Source organism: Hippocampus comes, unplaced genomic scaffold (assembly GCF_001891065.2).
Source record: "Hippocampus comes isolate QL1 unplaced genomic scaffold, H_comes_QL1_v1.1 scaffold86, whole genome shotgun sequence".
Classification (NCBI taxonomy): Eukaryota; Metazoa; Chordata; class Actinopteri; order Syngnathiformes; family Syngnathidae; genus Hippocampus; species Hippocampus comes.
Window position 1 is genome coordinate 55792 of NW_017805882.1, and position 14193 is coordinate 69984.

Sequence of the window (14193 nt, forward strand, 5' to 3'; positions counted from 1 at the left end):
TTAAAGATAACGATCACGCGTGCTATGTTTGGTTATGTAACCTCATAACACAGCCCGCATCAAGCAGGCCGTAATTGCACTGACTGCTGCCTCGGTGATGAGTGTTGCTTTACACTCGTAAGTCAGTGAGCGTACATGAGCTCTGGTTTAAGTCATGCTCTTGGAAATGAAAAACAAAACGTCTGTGCTCTTTTTCCATGGAAGTAGAATTTAAAATACAGAAACATACATATACCTGCACATATATCTAATGAAAAACCTGTACAAGAGCTGTATTGGAAACGTCGTATTTAGTAAAATTACCAAGTCATAATGTATCCCACTGGGCATCATCCAGTTGTTTACAGTATGTTGTTCAAAGACAAATCAGACAACAAATCAGATTATAATACATTCATGGACCATTAAGGTCCATTCATTCATCCATCCATCCGCCCATCCATTTTCTAATCCAATTATCCTTAGGAGGTTAATTAAGATCCATCCATCCATCCATCCGTCCATCCATTTTCTAATCCAATTATCCTTAGGAGGTTCAAGGGCATGCTGGAGTGTATCCTAGCTGTCTTCGGGCAGTAGGCGAGGTATAGTCTGAACTGGTTGCCAGCCAATCACATCGACAAAGAACCATCCACAATCACACCTCGGGATAATTTAGAGCATTACAGTAACCTGCCATGCATGTTTTTGGAAAATGGGAGGAAATCGGAGTACCCGAGGAAAACCCACCTAGGCACGGGAAGAACATACAAACTCCACACCGGTAGGTCAGAGTCTGGATTGGAACCATGGATCTGCACTGTGAGGTTCTAACTATTCAGCCACAAAAAAATGTATATTTTGATAGATAAAACTAACATAACGAAAATGTCCTTTGTTTCAGTCTTTGTCGATTTTTTCCATGAATAAACTGTCAAAGTCAATTTTAAAAGTATTCATTTATTTACTGTACGGCTCTTGGAAGGAAGGCCAAACACTTGTTTTGGGAATTGTAGTTTGCTTTTTTTTTTTTTTTTTCACACGATACTTCGTGGCCTTTTTTTTCATCTTGCACTTGGCAAATATTTCATATACTTCAAAAAAAAACTTTAAAAAACTATGCTAAAATTAAGTTGAAAGTTTGAAAAAAAAACTACCAAAAAGTAATAATCCACAAAAAATAATAATAATAACAATCATTTAAATGAACTGAATACAAACCCAAACTGTTACCTCCTGTTCACCGTACAAATTGCCCTCAGTGATGACCCCATGCAACTAAGAATCAAGGCCTTTCTGTCTTCCTGCAGATCCCCGAGGAGATGAGTCGCTGTAGGAACTCGTACGTAGAGCAGGCTCTGCTACCGCGACGCTTGGAGGAGCTGTCGGGTTGCGACGCGGGACTAGGAGGATACCGCTCCTACCTGCGCGACGGCCTTGACGCTCTCCTCAAGGAGGCCAAAGACAAGTTTAAAGGTTATGACAGTTTCTCCACCCCCGAGCAAGCTGAGCTCGCCTATCGTAAGGTAAATTCATCACCTCAAACGCTTTGTGCGTGGACCCATAAGTATGTGCCTCGGGGGGTTGGACCCAACCTTTAGAAACTATTGATAAACGAGCTTTTAAAAAGGGATCGGCAGTCAGCCAGCATGTCTCCTGAGTGTTAACAGGCCGGCGAAGTCTCTTCTCGGCTGTCTCTGTTTCCTGTCCTGCCTTCCTCTCTGTCCTTTTTCTCTAAATATCTTGTGGAAAAGCAGCAGTTAAAGTTTCCTGTATTGAGAAACGCGTCCGTGTGAAACTAGCCTGGCCCTTGACTTCTCATTCCCTCCCCGGCACTGGACCCTGTCCCACAATGACATCAGCTCATCTCACACTCGCATGCACACATGCACTAATCTCCTAAAGGCAACATTTCCCATGTTTAGTGTGTAAGAGGGGTTATCTCAAAGTCACAAGGCCTCAGGATTCAACGTGCCATCTTTATCATCTGATGGAAAGGGAGGAAGCAGCTGACTTGGCTGGAGGGCGCTTGGAACACAAGCTGGCCGTTGTGCCTGAACACATCACTTCATAAATCAATAAATCAAGGACACACGACGCAATCACATGCATAAGACACTAGATCAGAAAAACTAAAGGGTTGGACGTGCATCTCTTAATGACTTCAAGCAGGAAATATCAGACCATCGTTCCCGCGTGACGTCTGCGAGCGACTCATTCTTTTAAACGGCGACTTTGGGGTGAACCATGAAAATTGATTCGCAGCTGTGAAGGAGCCATTAGTTGTTGTTTGGCTTTTTTTATGGTATTTGGTCACATTGAAACAATCTGGTTAAATGTATAAAATGTAAGGTGGAATCATAGAAAATAACATTCTTCCAAAGCTTGGGTGTGGAATTTATTAGTTTTTGTTTTGATTATTAGACTCGTATTGGTGCGGATGATATAGTCTTGGAGAGTCTTTTCAAGAAGAGTGGAAACCCTGTCTGGCCCTTTGCATGGTTGTTGGATTTTAACATGAAAGAATCTAATCGAACACGAGATGGGGAACTAGCAGGCCCTCTCTGATATCCAACATCAACAAATGTTGTTCTGGATGAATGGACCAAAAAAAAAAAAAAAAATTCCCACAGCCGCACTCCCAACATCTTGCAGAAAGTCTTCCCAGAAGAGTGGGAGTCTTGATTATATTTGATCTGCTTTTACATTTCATTCAGTTTATTTTTATTCACAGTACAGAGCACCAAATCACTTCACTGTTTCCGTCGTCTTTTCATTTTGTTATCACAGCATGTTTCACTGCAAGCAGATTTAGGACTACATTCTTGAATCAAGCAATCCTCAAAAAGTGGCCTTTACTCCAATAGATGTTTTGCCAAAAAGGCACAGTAATAAAAATGGCAATAAAGAAATATATATTATGTTCTGGGGGGGTGGCGCGCACTTTAAAATCCGTTCCACCCAGTCTGCCTCCATCTGGTATCTGCTTTGGTTTTTGACATTTCTACACATTTTTGTTGCAAGTCTGTCTTGACATACAGATGCAGCTCAGTAAATTTGAATATTTTGGAAAACTTTATATGACTAGTTCAATTCAAAACATGAACCTAACATGTTACATAGATTCACTCCACAAACTAAAATATTCATTTTGATGTCTAGAACAGCGAAAACAGCTCAAGCATACATAAGAAATAATCCAAATATTTTTTACATTTACAAACTTGGTAGGAATTGGCATTCACACGAGTATTTTAGGTCTTTAATTAATCTCTTCATACTGTACTTACATACACGACTTGATATATTTACTTTTTGAATTTATCTGCTGAACTCAATAACCTTTTTGTGATGGATTGAGAGACACCTGTGTATTCTAACATATTGTGTTTTAATTGAGTGTAATGAGTTGGGGTGGGAAAGCCCCCCCACCCCCACCCCAAACTGAACTTGGTTGTGAGCGCTTGCTGTTGCTTCCTTCAGGTACACGATGGCTTCCCACTGAGGCTGTGGAAAGTGACCGTGGAGGTGCCTGCAGCTCCAGAAGAGGTTTTGACCCGGATTCTGAGGGAGCAAGCGCGCTGGGATGAGGACCTGTATGAGAGCCGTGTGGTGGAAAGCCTGGATGAGAGGACCGAGGTGTACCAGTACGTGCGGAACACCATGGCCCCCCATCCCATGAGGGACCACCTGGTGCTCAGGTAAATATCTCTCAATTTTGACCGTCTCTCATTTGTCACACTTGTGGTCTAACTATTTCTTTGTTTTGTTTTGTTTGTTTTACACCAGAACATGGGTAACAGACTTGCCGAAAGGAGCGTGTGCACTGGTGTCTACATCAGTTGATCACGGCGCAGCGCCGATGGTGGGCGTGCGCGCCAACGTTCTCCTCTCACGCTATTTTATTGAGCCCTGTGGAGCCAACAAGTCCCGACTCACGAACATTTCTAGAATTGACTGCAGGTCAGTGATTTTTTATTGTACTTGGACATTCAAATTAGTCTTAGGCCTTGCTCACACTGACAGCCCCTAAATCCTTTTTTTTATCATAGCCAGCTTGGTTTTACAAAGTCCGAAGAGCAGAAATCCTACGAAATACAATTTTTACAAGATGTGGAAGCAGTATGTGTCTTCAGAGTGGACAATCTGGTCTCGTAAAATGCAGAGACACAAAGTGTGTAAACATCTTATCTAATGTTGTTTCATAAGTGAGAGACCCCCCCCCCCACACACACACACACACACACATTCCGAGGAAAAAATTGGCAAGTGCATCCTTCCTGCTGTCATAGTTTGTGACCACACACACAACAATCTCCACCAACAATCACGACTCTCCTCCCCCAAACCAGAAGTCTGTTGTAGTACCAAAACGAATCAACGAACTAAAATACCAAGAAGAAAGCATAGTATTTGTAGAGGAACAAAAATTTTGATCGCTAGTCTCAGAATTTGCTGCGGATGTCAAAACTCTCTGTGGAATTGAAAGCAGTCCACGGAAGTAAGTGCATAATATTTCATTTACGTGTCGTTTTCATCCCGACAACTAGATGTCGCGGTCACACACACGGCAGGACGCGATGCCCAATTCTGACTTTTTTTTTTTAAACCCACTCTTTATATTCTCGTTCACATTACAAAAACAAAAGCGTCCTCTAATGTCAACCGACTGCATCCGTGATGTGACACACATGCGCACAAAGCACAACCCCGAGTGACATACGCAAAAGACCATCGTCTTACTTTTAAATTGTCTGCACAGCGACGAACGGTTTTACGATTGAAATGTCTTCTGTGTACACTCACAAATCAAAGTAGAGCTTGGGGAAAAGATTTGGCTAACGAACCGGATGAAGCTCTGTTGTGAGCAAGGCCTTCGCGAATGATGCCTGAGTGCTACATGTTGACACGCTGTGTTGTCTTCTTACGCAGGGGTCGCTTCCCAGAGTGGTACAACAAACTGCACGGACACTTGTGCGCTGCTGAGGTGGCGCGGATTCGCGACTCCTTCACGTTGCCCACGGACAAATGAGACGGACCCCTCCTTGTCATTCCAAGAGCGATGAAGACCATCCTCCACCTCTTCACAAAAACAAGACTAACCTTGGCTCCTGGACTTGAAGGACTTTGTTGTTATTTTTTTTAAAACCATATTTTTGATGTTACCGTTTAAAATGCCCTCTGGTCCTGCCATCTAAGTATTTATGTGGATCAAAGAACATCGTTTAGACAGGCTTTACCCAAAGAGTGCTATTGCTTCTGAGAAGCAAAGGTGACTGCATGTGTAATGAGAGCAACCAATAGTTAGCATCAACATACTCCAGTGTACACACACTAACTACTCTTTTCACACTTAATATTAATGCTATCTATTTTGCCTTACGTCCGTCCTTTTTTATTTTGTCTCTTGTTACAACGCGTGGGAGGAAGCGCAAACAATATTTATGATGTCGTGTGGATTGATGAGTGCCTGGTTGAAGAAAGATGTGAATGTGCTAGCCCCGGGTTGAGCTGATATGTGGAATGGAGAGGAGAGGATACAAAGCGGTGGCTGGCTCACCAAAAGCAGCAACAAAAGCACCATTGACGCCTCCCTGAATGTTCCATTGCAAGGAATGATTCATGTTGAAGACCAATCGACACAAGTGGACCAAAATCCATGAAAAAGCACCCTTTAACTTTTCCACAGCAAAAATTAATTTGTACTTCATATGTCCAAATATTGACTGTCGTAGTGCATGAAAACACAACGCGTCCAACGTTGAAAAGAAAACTGCAAGCGAAAAGGTCCTTTTATAAAGGAGGAGATTTTACAGGTTTTACTGTAAAGACGAAGGCAGATTGCATGTTAGTGTGTTTTTGCAGAAAAAAAAAGGAAGGAAGACAAGCTTGTCACTGTGTAGTTCACTTGTTTTAACACCGCTTTATGCGTACAGTACTTCACTTAAGCCATTGTCCATATCGTTCATGTAACCGGTCTCTCTACCAAATAACACATGGCAATGACCGTTAATTTAAAACAAATATATTTATACCTCGGATATATGTTTGTTTTGTATCGTTTTGTTGTATTGTAAATGTTAAGCTCTGTTACGGAAATTAAAAAAAAAAAACGTTATCTTTTTTATTAATATTATTTCTGTACAGTTTAATCAAAGTGCACTATTAAATGTATTAAAATAATCACTTTGGTCATATTTGTGATGTAATATCGGGTGTACAGGGAGGCCACACAAGTAAGTCCTCATAATCTCTTCAGTAATTAGTTTGCTTGTTCCGATCCAGAAGTGGATTACTGTTATGGCAACATTCAACTATGCCAGTTAAGCCCCGATTGTGCCAAAGAGGACCTGACGGAAGGTGGGTACCGGCCAGTGCACTTCTTGATGCTGTTCTCAATTGCTCCTTACATAAGTTGTTGTACAGTACTTTCATATTGCACAAAACAATGGGGCCAATTGTCTCACAGCTGCTCCAAAGTCAGCGGCTTGGAAGAAGGGCACATGTAATGAGACTCAGTAGAACCCAGACCTCCATCATGGCTGAACTGTCCAAATTTGGATCAGTGCCCGAATTGTTCACCGTTGTAGATGTGTACCTCCTTCCATGTGTTTCAATTCTGTCATGGTCCAGTCCATGGTATAGCCCACCTCTCGCCAAAAGTCAGCGAGAGAGGCTCCAGTTGATCAGTGACCCGAATGAGTACTGTATCAAGTATCAAGTACAACTTTATTGTCAAATGTGCTGTATGTGCAACATACGTGTATAAGCACCAAAAACAATGGATGCATGAAAAGAAGTAAGTCACAGTCTAATATAAATAGAATAAAGCAAAACACCCTTAAAGCCGCTTTAATGAATGAATATGAAGGTCTTGACAGAGTGATACTTGTCACCTAGTGAAGTTTTATAGCAGGGGTGTCAAACTTATTTTTGTCGCGGCCCACACTGTAGTTACGGTTTCCCTTGGAAATGAATTTTGGGAAACCATATCAATGTTTAATCCCCTCCATAAATTACATACACAGCGCACAATAAATTGATGAATAACTAGTTTTAAAATAAAAAATCAAGACTAATTACTGTTATTGTGGATTACATATGGCAATGTGAAATTTTGGTTCAGACTTTAGCAAGCATCGTGGAACTTGACATACTTGATTTGCTTTCGTGGGCCACATAAAATGATCTGGCGGGCCAGATCTGGTTCCCAGGCCTTGACTTTGACACCTGTGTTTTATAGGTATGGCTGCCTTGTGCTATTAACTGCAAACAGATCCTATTTTACTGAGCAGTCAGATTCTTTCCATTTGTGTACTGTGTCTTCTTTTTTTGGTGGGGCTGGGGGACATGAAGAGGGGAAAATTGAATGTCCTGTGAACATCGTTTACCAAGGTGTCAGGTGTTGCCTGTTGTTCTTTTAACAGTGTAATAACTATGGACCGTGCGTTGAAACGAGTTCGAGCTTTGTGTGACAGCTGTTGCAAGTGGTGACTTGACTGTGACAACTATGCATTTGGGTTACGTGCCGGAACTCTCGCTCCCTCGTTCAGACTTCACACGGCCACGAGGAGTCAGAGGCCTCAGAAGGCCTTCAGTGTGGTGGGGCGGGGGGGGGGGGGGGGGGGATTTCCTTTCATGTATCTCATTAGCGCTGCCAGCCTCACGTCATCCTGAAATGCACACACTCCCTCAAAGTGGTGCTGGGACTTTGGGAGAAGTGTATTTTGTGGCGGGAACCCAAACACGGCAGGGAGATTATGCGGGGCTGGATAAGGCTGACCCTGAGTCAGCATGCATTCCTGCACACTTGTCTGAGATTCAGACACCGGAGGGTTCCCACATTGATAAATGAGGACAAACATGTATGTGCATGCTTGCATACGATTGTACGTTTCTGGCCACACGTCAGTCGAAACTCTGCTCAAACATTTGCACCTCAGTCAAAGACGCATTGTTATGACACTATTTGAGGCATAGCAAGCACTTTTAGCCAATTAGAGTACAGCTGAACAATCGATCGAATTCATTGCAATGTCAGAGAAAGCAAATTTCAAATTGCAAATGCTGCGATTGGAGAAAATAAAACTGTTGATTTCTGTCTGTCGGTAGGTAGGTAGGAAGGTAGGTGGATAAATGCCTTGACTTGTAGCCAAATTCTGCCCTTACCTTTCTCATTCACGTCAATGAGCGAATACTCTCACATCGGTTACTTATTGAAAAACTTTATATAAAAATCCAACTTGATTAAAATATTAAATGGTTAAAAAAAAAAGAAAGGCTAATGAATAGATGGTCCTGAAAACCTGGACTCGCACCCACTCACCCCTTTGTAATATGCTTATATTTATACTGTATTTTATATTTTATATTTATTTAGATACCTTTTGTCTTCTACTTTCATAATTTTGCTGCTATAAATTGGGAATTTCTCCATTGTGAGACAAATAAAGATTTTCTTTTTCTTATTCTTTTTAAATGGAGTGCACTTATACTGTAGAGTGCTTTATTTTCATTATATGTTTACAAATCTATATATCTGTATCTCATTCAAGGAGAGTTAATGTAGCCCACACAGGGCGTTGATGCCATGTATCAATCCACAGAAAGGTGTTCATTTTCAGTTTAAAATGACTTACTGTAACCTCCAAGCTCTTGCGCCTTACCCTGGCCAATGACAGAACCCAATATGTTACTCTTTGGTCCCATTTGAAATGTATCCCCGTTGTATTGTACCAGCCTGTAGCCTTGTCCGAGCGAGTCCAAAGCTAGTTCGTCTCTCAGGCCTGGCCAGTGTCCATGTTTGCAAATACTCTTTCGTTTGCCGCTAGGACAGCCAACAGCAAGACGTTAAGCAGTCAAATATTCCTGTTGCTAGGATGGCGTTGGCCAGCCCAATATTTTCCTCTAATGTAGTACATATGTAGCTTCTGCAAATGTGTAATCCCCATGTAGAAAGGAGACAAGACATCCGCTCCTAACATTCCACCCATCGATCCATTTTCGACAACGCTTATCCTGAACAAGGTCGCTGGGGTCCTCCTAACATTCCTCTTTAACAAGAAGCTATGATGCTTTCTGACACGAATGGGAAAATTCATTCCGATTTTGCGTTCATTTTGGACGGCCCATTCACTACTCAATTGGAGTCACCACCGAACCCTGCACCCCCCCAAAATATATGTGTGTGTATATGTATATATATATATATATATATATATATATATATATATATATGAAAAAATAATCATATTTAATTGCAATATTGAGAGGTGAAGCCCTAAATTACCGTGGAACCTTCCAGTGGACCATTTGAATTTCAACATAAATGTTTGGAAAAAATTGGCTGTAAAAGTCACGGTTGACATTATCAGAATGCAGTACAGTATACAATATCTTGGTGATAACACAAGCTATAAGCCTCAATCAGACATATTCAAAGGGCAAGTAGTTAGACTTTATTTTAGTCAATTTAAATTCTCTTGAGTATATGTACTATAACAGATGTTCCACAGTCCGAGACCAATCTAAAGTCTACATATTTTCTCCATTTGCTCATCCAGAGAATCACACCGTACATAGCATTCCATCACGTTGTGTAAGGAGAGCAGCATTTGCCTGCTGGCCTCTTTGACTCCGCGAACAGTGGAGAAACTGTGTCTGGGTAGAAGGAATCCGACATGTGCGCCAACTCTATGTCACACAGTGTGGGTCACATAGTTGATTGGTGCTATGCTTGTACTTCTGTTATGGCAACACTAGTAAGGTACAGTATGTCATCGTGATAACGCATTGGGTTTGAACAACACTCAACACATGCAGACGTGCACCTTTTTCTACTTGTAATTCCCTGTGTGGTCGCGAGTATCTACAAGAGAAGTCACTGTGTTTATATGCTGGAACTAGTGTTTCCCAGTTTTTAGCACGACGACACATATTTTATGTGAGAACAATCTAATGGCACTTCACCCAACAAAAATGTCACCAAAATCACACATGCTCAAATCATATTTCTTTGTCTCAATCTACTGACAAATTGACTAATTTATAAATCATAAACCTGGAACTGCTTGTCAAAGACCTCCTCTATGGTGGTTTTAGAAATAGTCTCTCGTCAATAGAAGTAAGTTCTGAGGAGGCTGAGTTCACATGGGTGGATTGCTGACAGCCTGATCCATCTTCACCATTAGAACATTGTGGACTGGCTCGCCTCCCTCGGTGTAAGAGTACCACAAGAGCTGTCAAAAAGACGTTATTCACCGCACCCAGAAGTGTCAAACCCAGGACCAGAAGGTAAAGACCCTGGCCGCAGTTTGGCTTTAGGCAAATGAGGTGTGTGTGTGTGTGTGTGTGTGTGTGTGTGTGTGTGTGTGTGTGTATATATATATATAACTTTTCAGGTTACATGTGGTGCACCACTGTGTGTGTGTGTGTGTGTGTGTGTGTGTGTGTGTGTGTGTGTGTGTGTGTGTGCGTGTAAAAGTATATTATCCAGCCATTATCTGAGCCGCTTTATCCTCACGAGGGTCGCGGGTGGCTGGAGCCCACCCTAGCCATCTTCAGACAGTAGGTAGGGTACACCCTGAACTGGTTGCCAAACAATCGCAGGGCACACAAAGATGAAGAGCAATGCGTGTTCACAACAGTGTTCCATTAACCTGCCATGCATTTTTTGTGAACCGGAGTTCCCCGAGAAAACCCAAGCAGGGACGTAAAGAACATGGAAACTCCACACAAGAAGGCCAGAGCGGTAGGCGTGCTGGAGCCTACCTCAGCCGTCTTCGTGCAGGAGGCGGGGTACACCGAACTGATTGACAGCCAATCATATTGTCACATATAGTGCTTCGGGGCCGGACTCGTATCTCAAATCTCCGATTGCTGTTTAGTATTTCACCACCGAATCCGCATCCCTTCAAATGGATGACGAAAACATAAAAACGTCATAGATAATTTAAAAAAATCGAATAACCAAGTTTATCCTGATGGTGAATGAACTGCACTTCGTTGTCATCAAATTAATGTGTTCGCACATGTTGTCTTTGCTGACCATGTATTTAAGGAGCAACACTGCTCTCTGATGGCCATTTGGAGAGTACATATTTGCCCAAAACACACCTTTGAAACGAATTAATTTCCACAAAATATGATTGTTCTCAGTATGATTAAAAACAAATACCAAATACGAGGTTTCATTTTCTTTCCGGACGACCGTCACAACTAACAGCTGAACACACAATTGCTTTGCGTCGTGGACAACAATAAGTGTGTAAAAAAATAAATTGACCGAGACGTATCACCTCCTCGTTAGTATAGTGGACAGTATCTCCGCCTGTCACGCGGAAGACCGGGGTTCGATTCCCCGACGGGGAGAACATTTCCTTTTTTTTCCCCCAGTTTCCACTGTCTCAACTGTAAAAGAGAAGGGTTCGATTCCTCGATGAGGAGAACAATTTTATATTCTTTTTTCAGGACGTAGGATAGCAAAAAAAAAAAGTAGATAGTATTGTTCTATAAAGTGGTTTACGACAAAATTAACAGCAACATTTTCCGACACGATATGGGAATTGAACATTCTGAATTCTCCGTGGGTGTGATTGTAAGCGTGGATGGTTGTTAGTCTCTTCCACAGGTGTCAAATTCAAGGCCCGGGGGCTAGATCTGGCCCGCCACATCATTTTATGTGGCCCGCAAAAGCAACTCAAACATGTCAACTTCCATGATCCTTTCTAAAATGTCGACCAAAAATTTGAACTCTCACATGTAATAAATAAGAGATATATTCTAAGCATTTTCTTGTTACCAAATCCCTCAAGATCGTAGCTTAAACAATACTTGAATCAACAGTTATTCTTGACTTCTTTATATGGTTACAGTTACAATGGCCCTTCAAGTCAAACGGTAACTAAAATGTGGCCTGCGCCAAAAATGAGTTTGACACCTCTGGTCTATGCGTTCCCCACCATTGGCTGGCAATCAGATCAGGGTTTCCCCCTCCCCAACTGCCCAAGAAAACTGACCGCAACCCTCGTGAGGATCAGATTAGAAAATGGATGGTGTATCAGAATCAGAATCTTCTTTATTGGCCAAGTATGTAGAATACACAAGGAATTTGTCTCCGGTAGTACAGGCTACACGAGTATTGCAATAACAAGCAATTAGGATAAACAAAGACATGCCATTTAAGCATCGACGAACTTTCCGTAATGTAAAGGTACCTTTGTGCAGTTGTACCACCCAATGACAAGCTGTGCGACAATGTGCAGAGTCATCGAGCAGAGATAAAGTGATCAGTGGTGCAATAGAGTATTATGACGGTTGTGCAGATAATCGTTGCACCATTTTTAAGTGCAGCACACATACTCCTCGTTAGTATCGAGGACAGTATCTCCGCCTGTCATGCGGAAGACTGGGTTTCGATTCCCCGACGGGGAGTTTGCCTCTTACCCCACGAAATTTCCAAAGTATCTTAGTTTAAAAAAAAAAAAAAAAAAACTGACGAGATTTTGAGGGAATTATCAAAAAACAACCGTGAAGCACAGACACTCCTCGTTAGTATAGTGGACAGCATCTCCGCCTGTCACGCGGAAAACCGGGGTTCGATTCCGCGACGGGGAGTTTACCTCTTGCCCCACTCAATAATTTCCAATGCATGTTTTCAAAAATTGCTGAGATTTTTTGGGAACTATCAAAAGTCACTGTGAGCCACCGACACTCCTCGTTAGTATAGTGGACAGTATCTCTGCCTGTCACGTGGAAGACCGGGGTTCGATTCCCCGACGGGGAGTTTCCCTCTTACCTCACTAAATAATTTCCGACGTATCTTCCTGTTTTCAAAAAAAAAAAATTGTCGAGATTTTAGTGTAATTATCAAAAGACACTGTGAAGCACACGCACTACTTGTTAGCAGAGTGGACAGTATCTCCGCCTGTCACGCAGAAGACTGGGGTTCGATTCCCCAGACGAGGAATTTAACTCTTAACCCACTAAATAATTCCCAATGTATCTGAGTTAAAAAAAAAAATTGCCAAGATTTTACACGAATTCTCAAAAGACACCTTGAAGCACAGACACTGCTCGTTAGTATAGTGGACAGTATCTCCGCCTGTCATGTGGAAGCCCGGGTTCAATTCCCGATGGTGAGTTTACCTGTTACCCAAGTAAATAATTTCTGACGTATCTTCGGTTTTCAAAAATTGCCGAGATTTTATTGGAATTATCAGAAAACAGTGTGAAACATAGACACTCCTCGTTAGTATAGTGGACAGTATGTCTGCCTGTCATGTGCAAGACATTGGTTCGATTCCTGACGGGGAAGTTAATCTATTATTTATTTAATGATGTTATGTTCAGTTCCACAATCTTAACTTCAATTTTTTTTGTAAACATAGGGACGGAGGATAGCAAAAACAAAGAGTCGAGAGTTTATCAAAAGACACCGTGAAGCACAGACACTGCTCGGTAGTATAGTGGACAGTATCTCCGCCTGTCACGTGAAAGCCCGGGTTCAATTCCCGACGGTGAGTTTACCTGTTACCCAAGTAAATAATTTCTGACGTATCTTCGGTTTTCAAAAATTGCCGAGATTTTATTGGAATTATCAGAAAACACTGTGAAACATAGACACTCCTCGTTACTATAGTGGACAGTATGTCTGCCTGTCGTGTGCAAGACATTGGTTCGATTCCCGACGGGGAAGTTCATCTATTATTTATTTATTGATGTTATGTTCAGTTCCACAATCTTAACTTCAAATTTTTTTGGAAACACAGGGACGGAGGATAGCAAAAACAAAGAGTCGAGAGTATAGTGGTGTTGTTCCCTCAAGGCCAAATATGTGATCCTCTGAACTCATAAAGAACGATTGGTGTTAGGTTAACCAGTTTGGGTGAAAAAAAAAACACTTTGCGTATTGGAAACATTTGAGATCAAGTCACTAAATTGGCAGTTGAACAATATTTTATTTATTTTATTTGCATTCGGTTAGTTGCTTTTCACGGATGACAAATGTCTCCAACACTCTTACAACACTGCTCTCTGGTGGACATATGCAAAGCACATGCAAGATGGACCAAAAACCTCACTTGTTCAAACCAAATACTGTACTGTACTTCCACAAAATCTAACAAGCATCCCATTTTTAAATAGTGGCACAATTCGTTGTGTTTGTGTATGACGGCCACAAATAATAACCAACGTAATTCAGATAACAGATGG

At 41.7% G+C, this 14193-nt stretch overlaps 1 protein-coding gene and 3 non-coding genes across 8 annotated transcripts in view; all 4 read left to right on the forward strand.

Annotated features, from left to right (window-relative positions):
* dlc1 (DLC1 Rho GTPase activating protein) overlaps nucleotides 1–6162 on the forward strand; it is a 58672-nt gene extending 52510 nt beyond the window's left edge. For all 5 annotated transcript variants that reach the window (XM_019889384.1, XM_019889379.1, XM_019889381.1 and 2 more), the window contains 4 exons: nucleotides 1290–1505; nucleotides 3463–3680; nucleotides 3769–3942; nucleotides 4912–6162. In XM_019889384.1, coding sequence (XP_019744943.1) covers nucleotides 1290–1505; nucleotides 3463–3680; nucleotides 3769–3942; nucleotides 4912–5011 — 708 coding nt within the window. In that variant the 3' untranslated portion in view covers nucleotides 5012–6162. The remainder of the gene's footprint in view (nucleotides 1–1289; nucleotides 1506–3462; nucleotides 3681–3768; nucleotides 3943–4911) is intronic.
* Nucleotides 6163–11277: 5115 nt separating this feature from the next.
* trnad-guc (transfer RNA aspartic acid (anticodon GUC)) lies at nucleotides 11278–11349 on the forward strand. The gene has a single exon. It is a non-coding gene; the product is annotated as a tRNA-Asp (tRNA).
* A 1173-nt stretch (nucleotides 11350–12522) lies between these two features.
* On the forward strand, nucleotides 12523–12594 carry trnad-guc (transfer RNA aspartic acid (anticodon GUC)). Its single transcript has one exon. It is a non-coding gene; the product is annotated as a tRNA-Asp (tRNA).
* A 97-nt stretch (nucleotides 12595–12691) lies between these two features.
* Nucleotides 12692–12763, forward strand: trnad-guc (transfer RNA aspartic acid (anticodon GUC)). Its single transcript has one exon. It is a non-coding gene; the product is annotated as a tRNA-Asp (tRNA).
* The last annotated feature ends 1430 nt before the right edge of the window (nucleotides 12764–14193 follow it).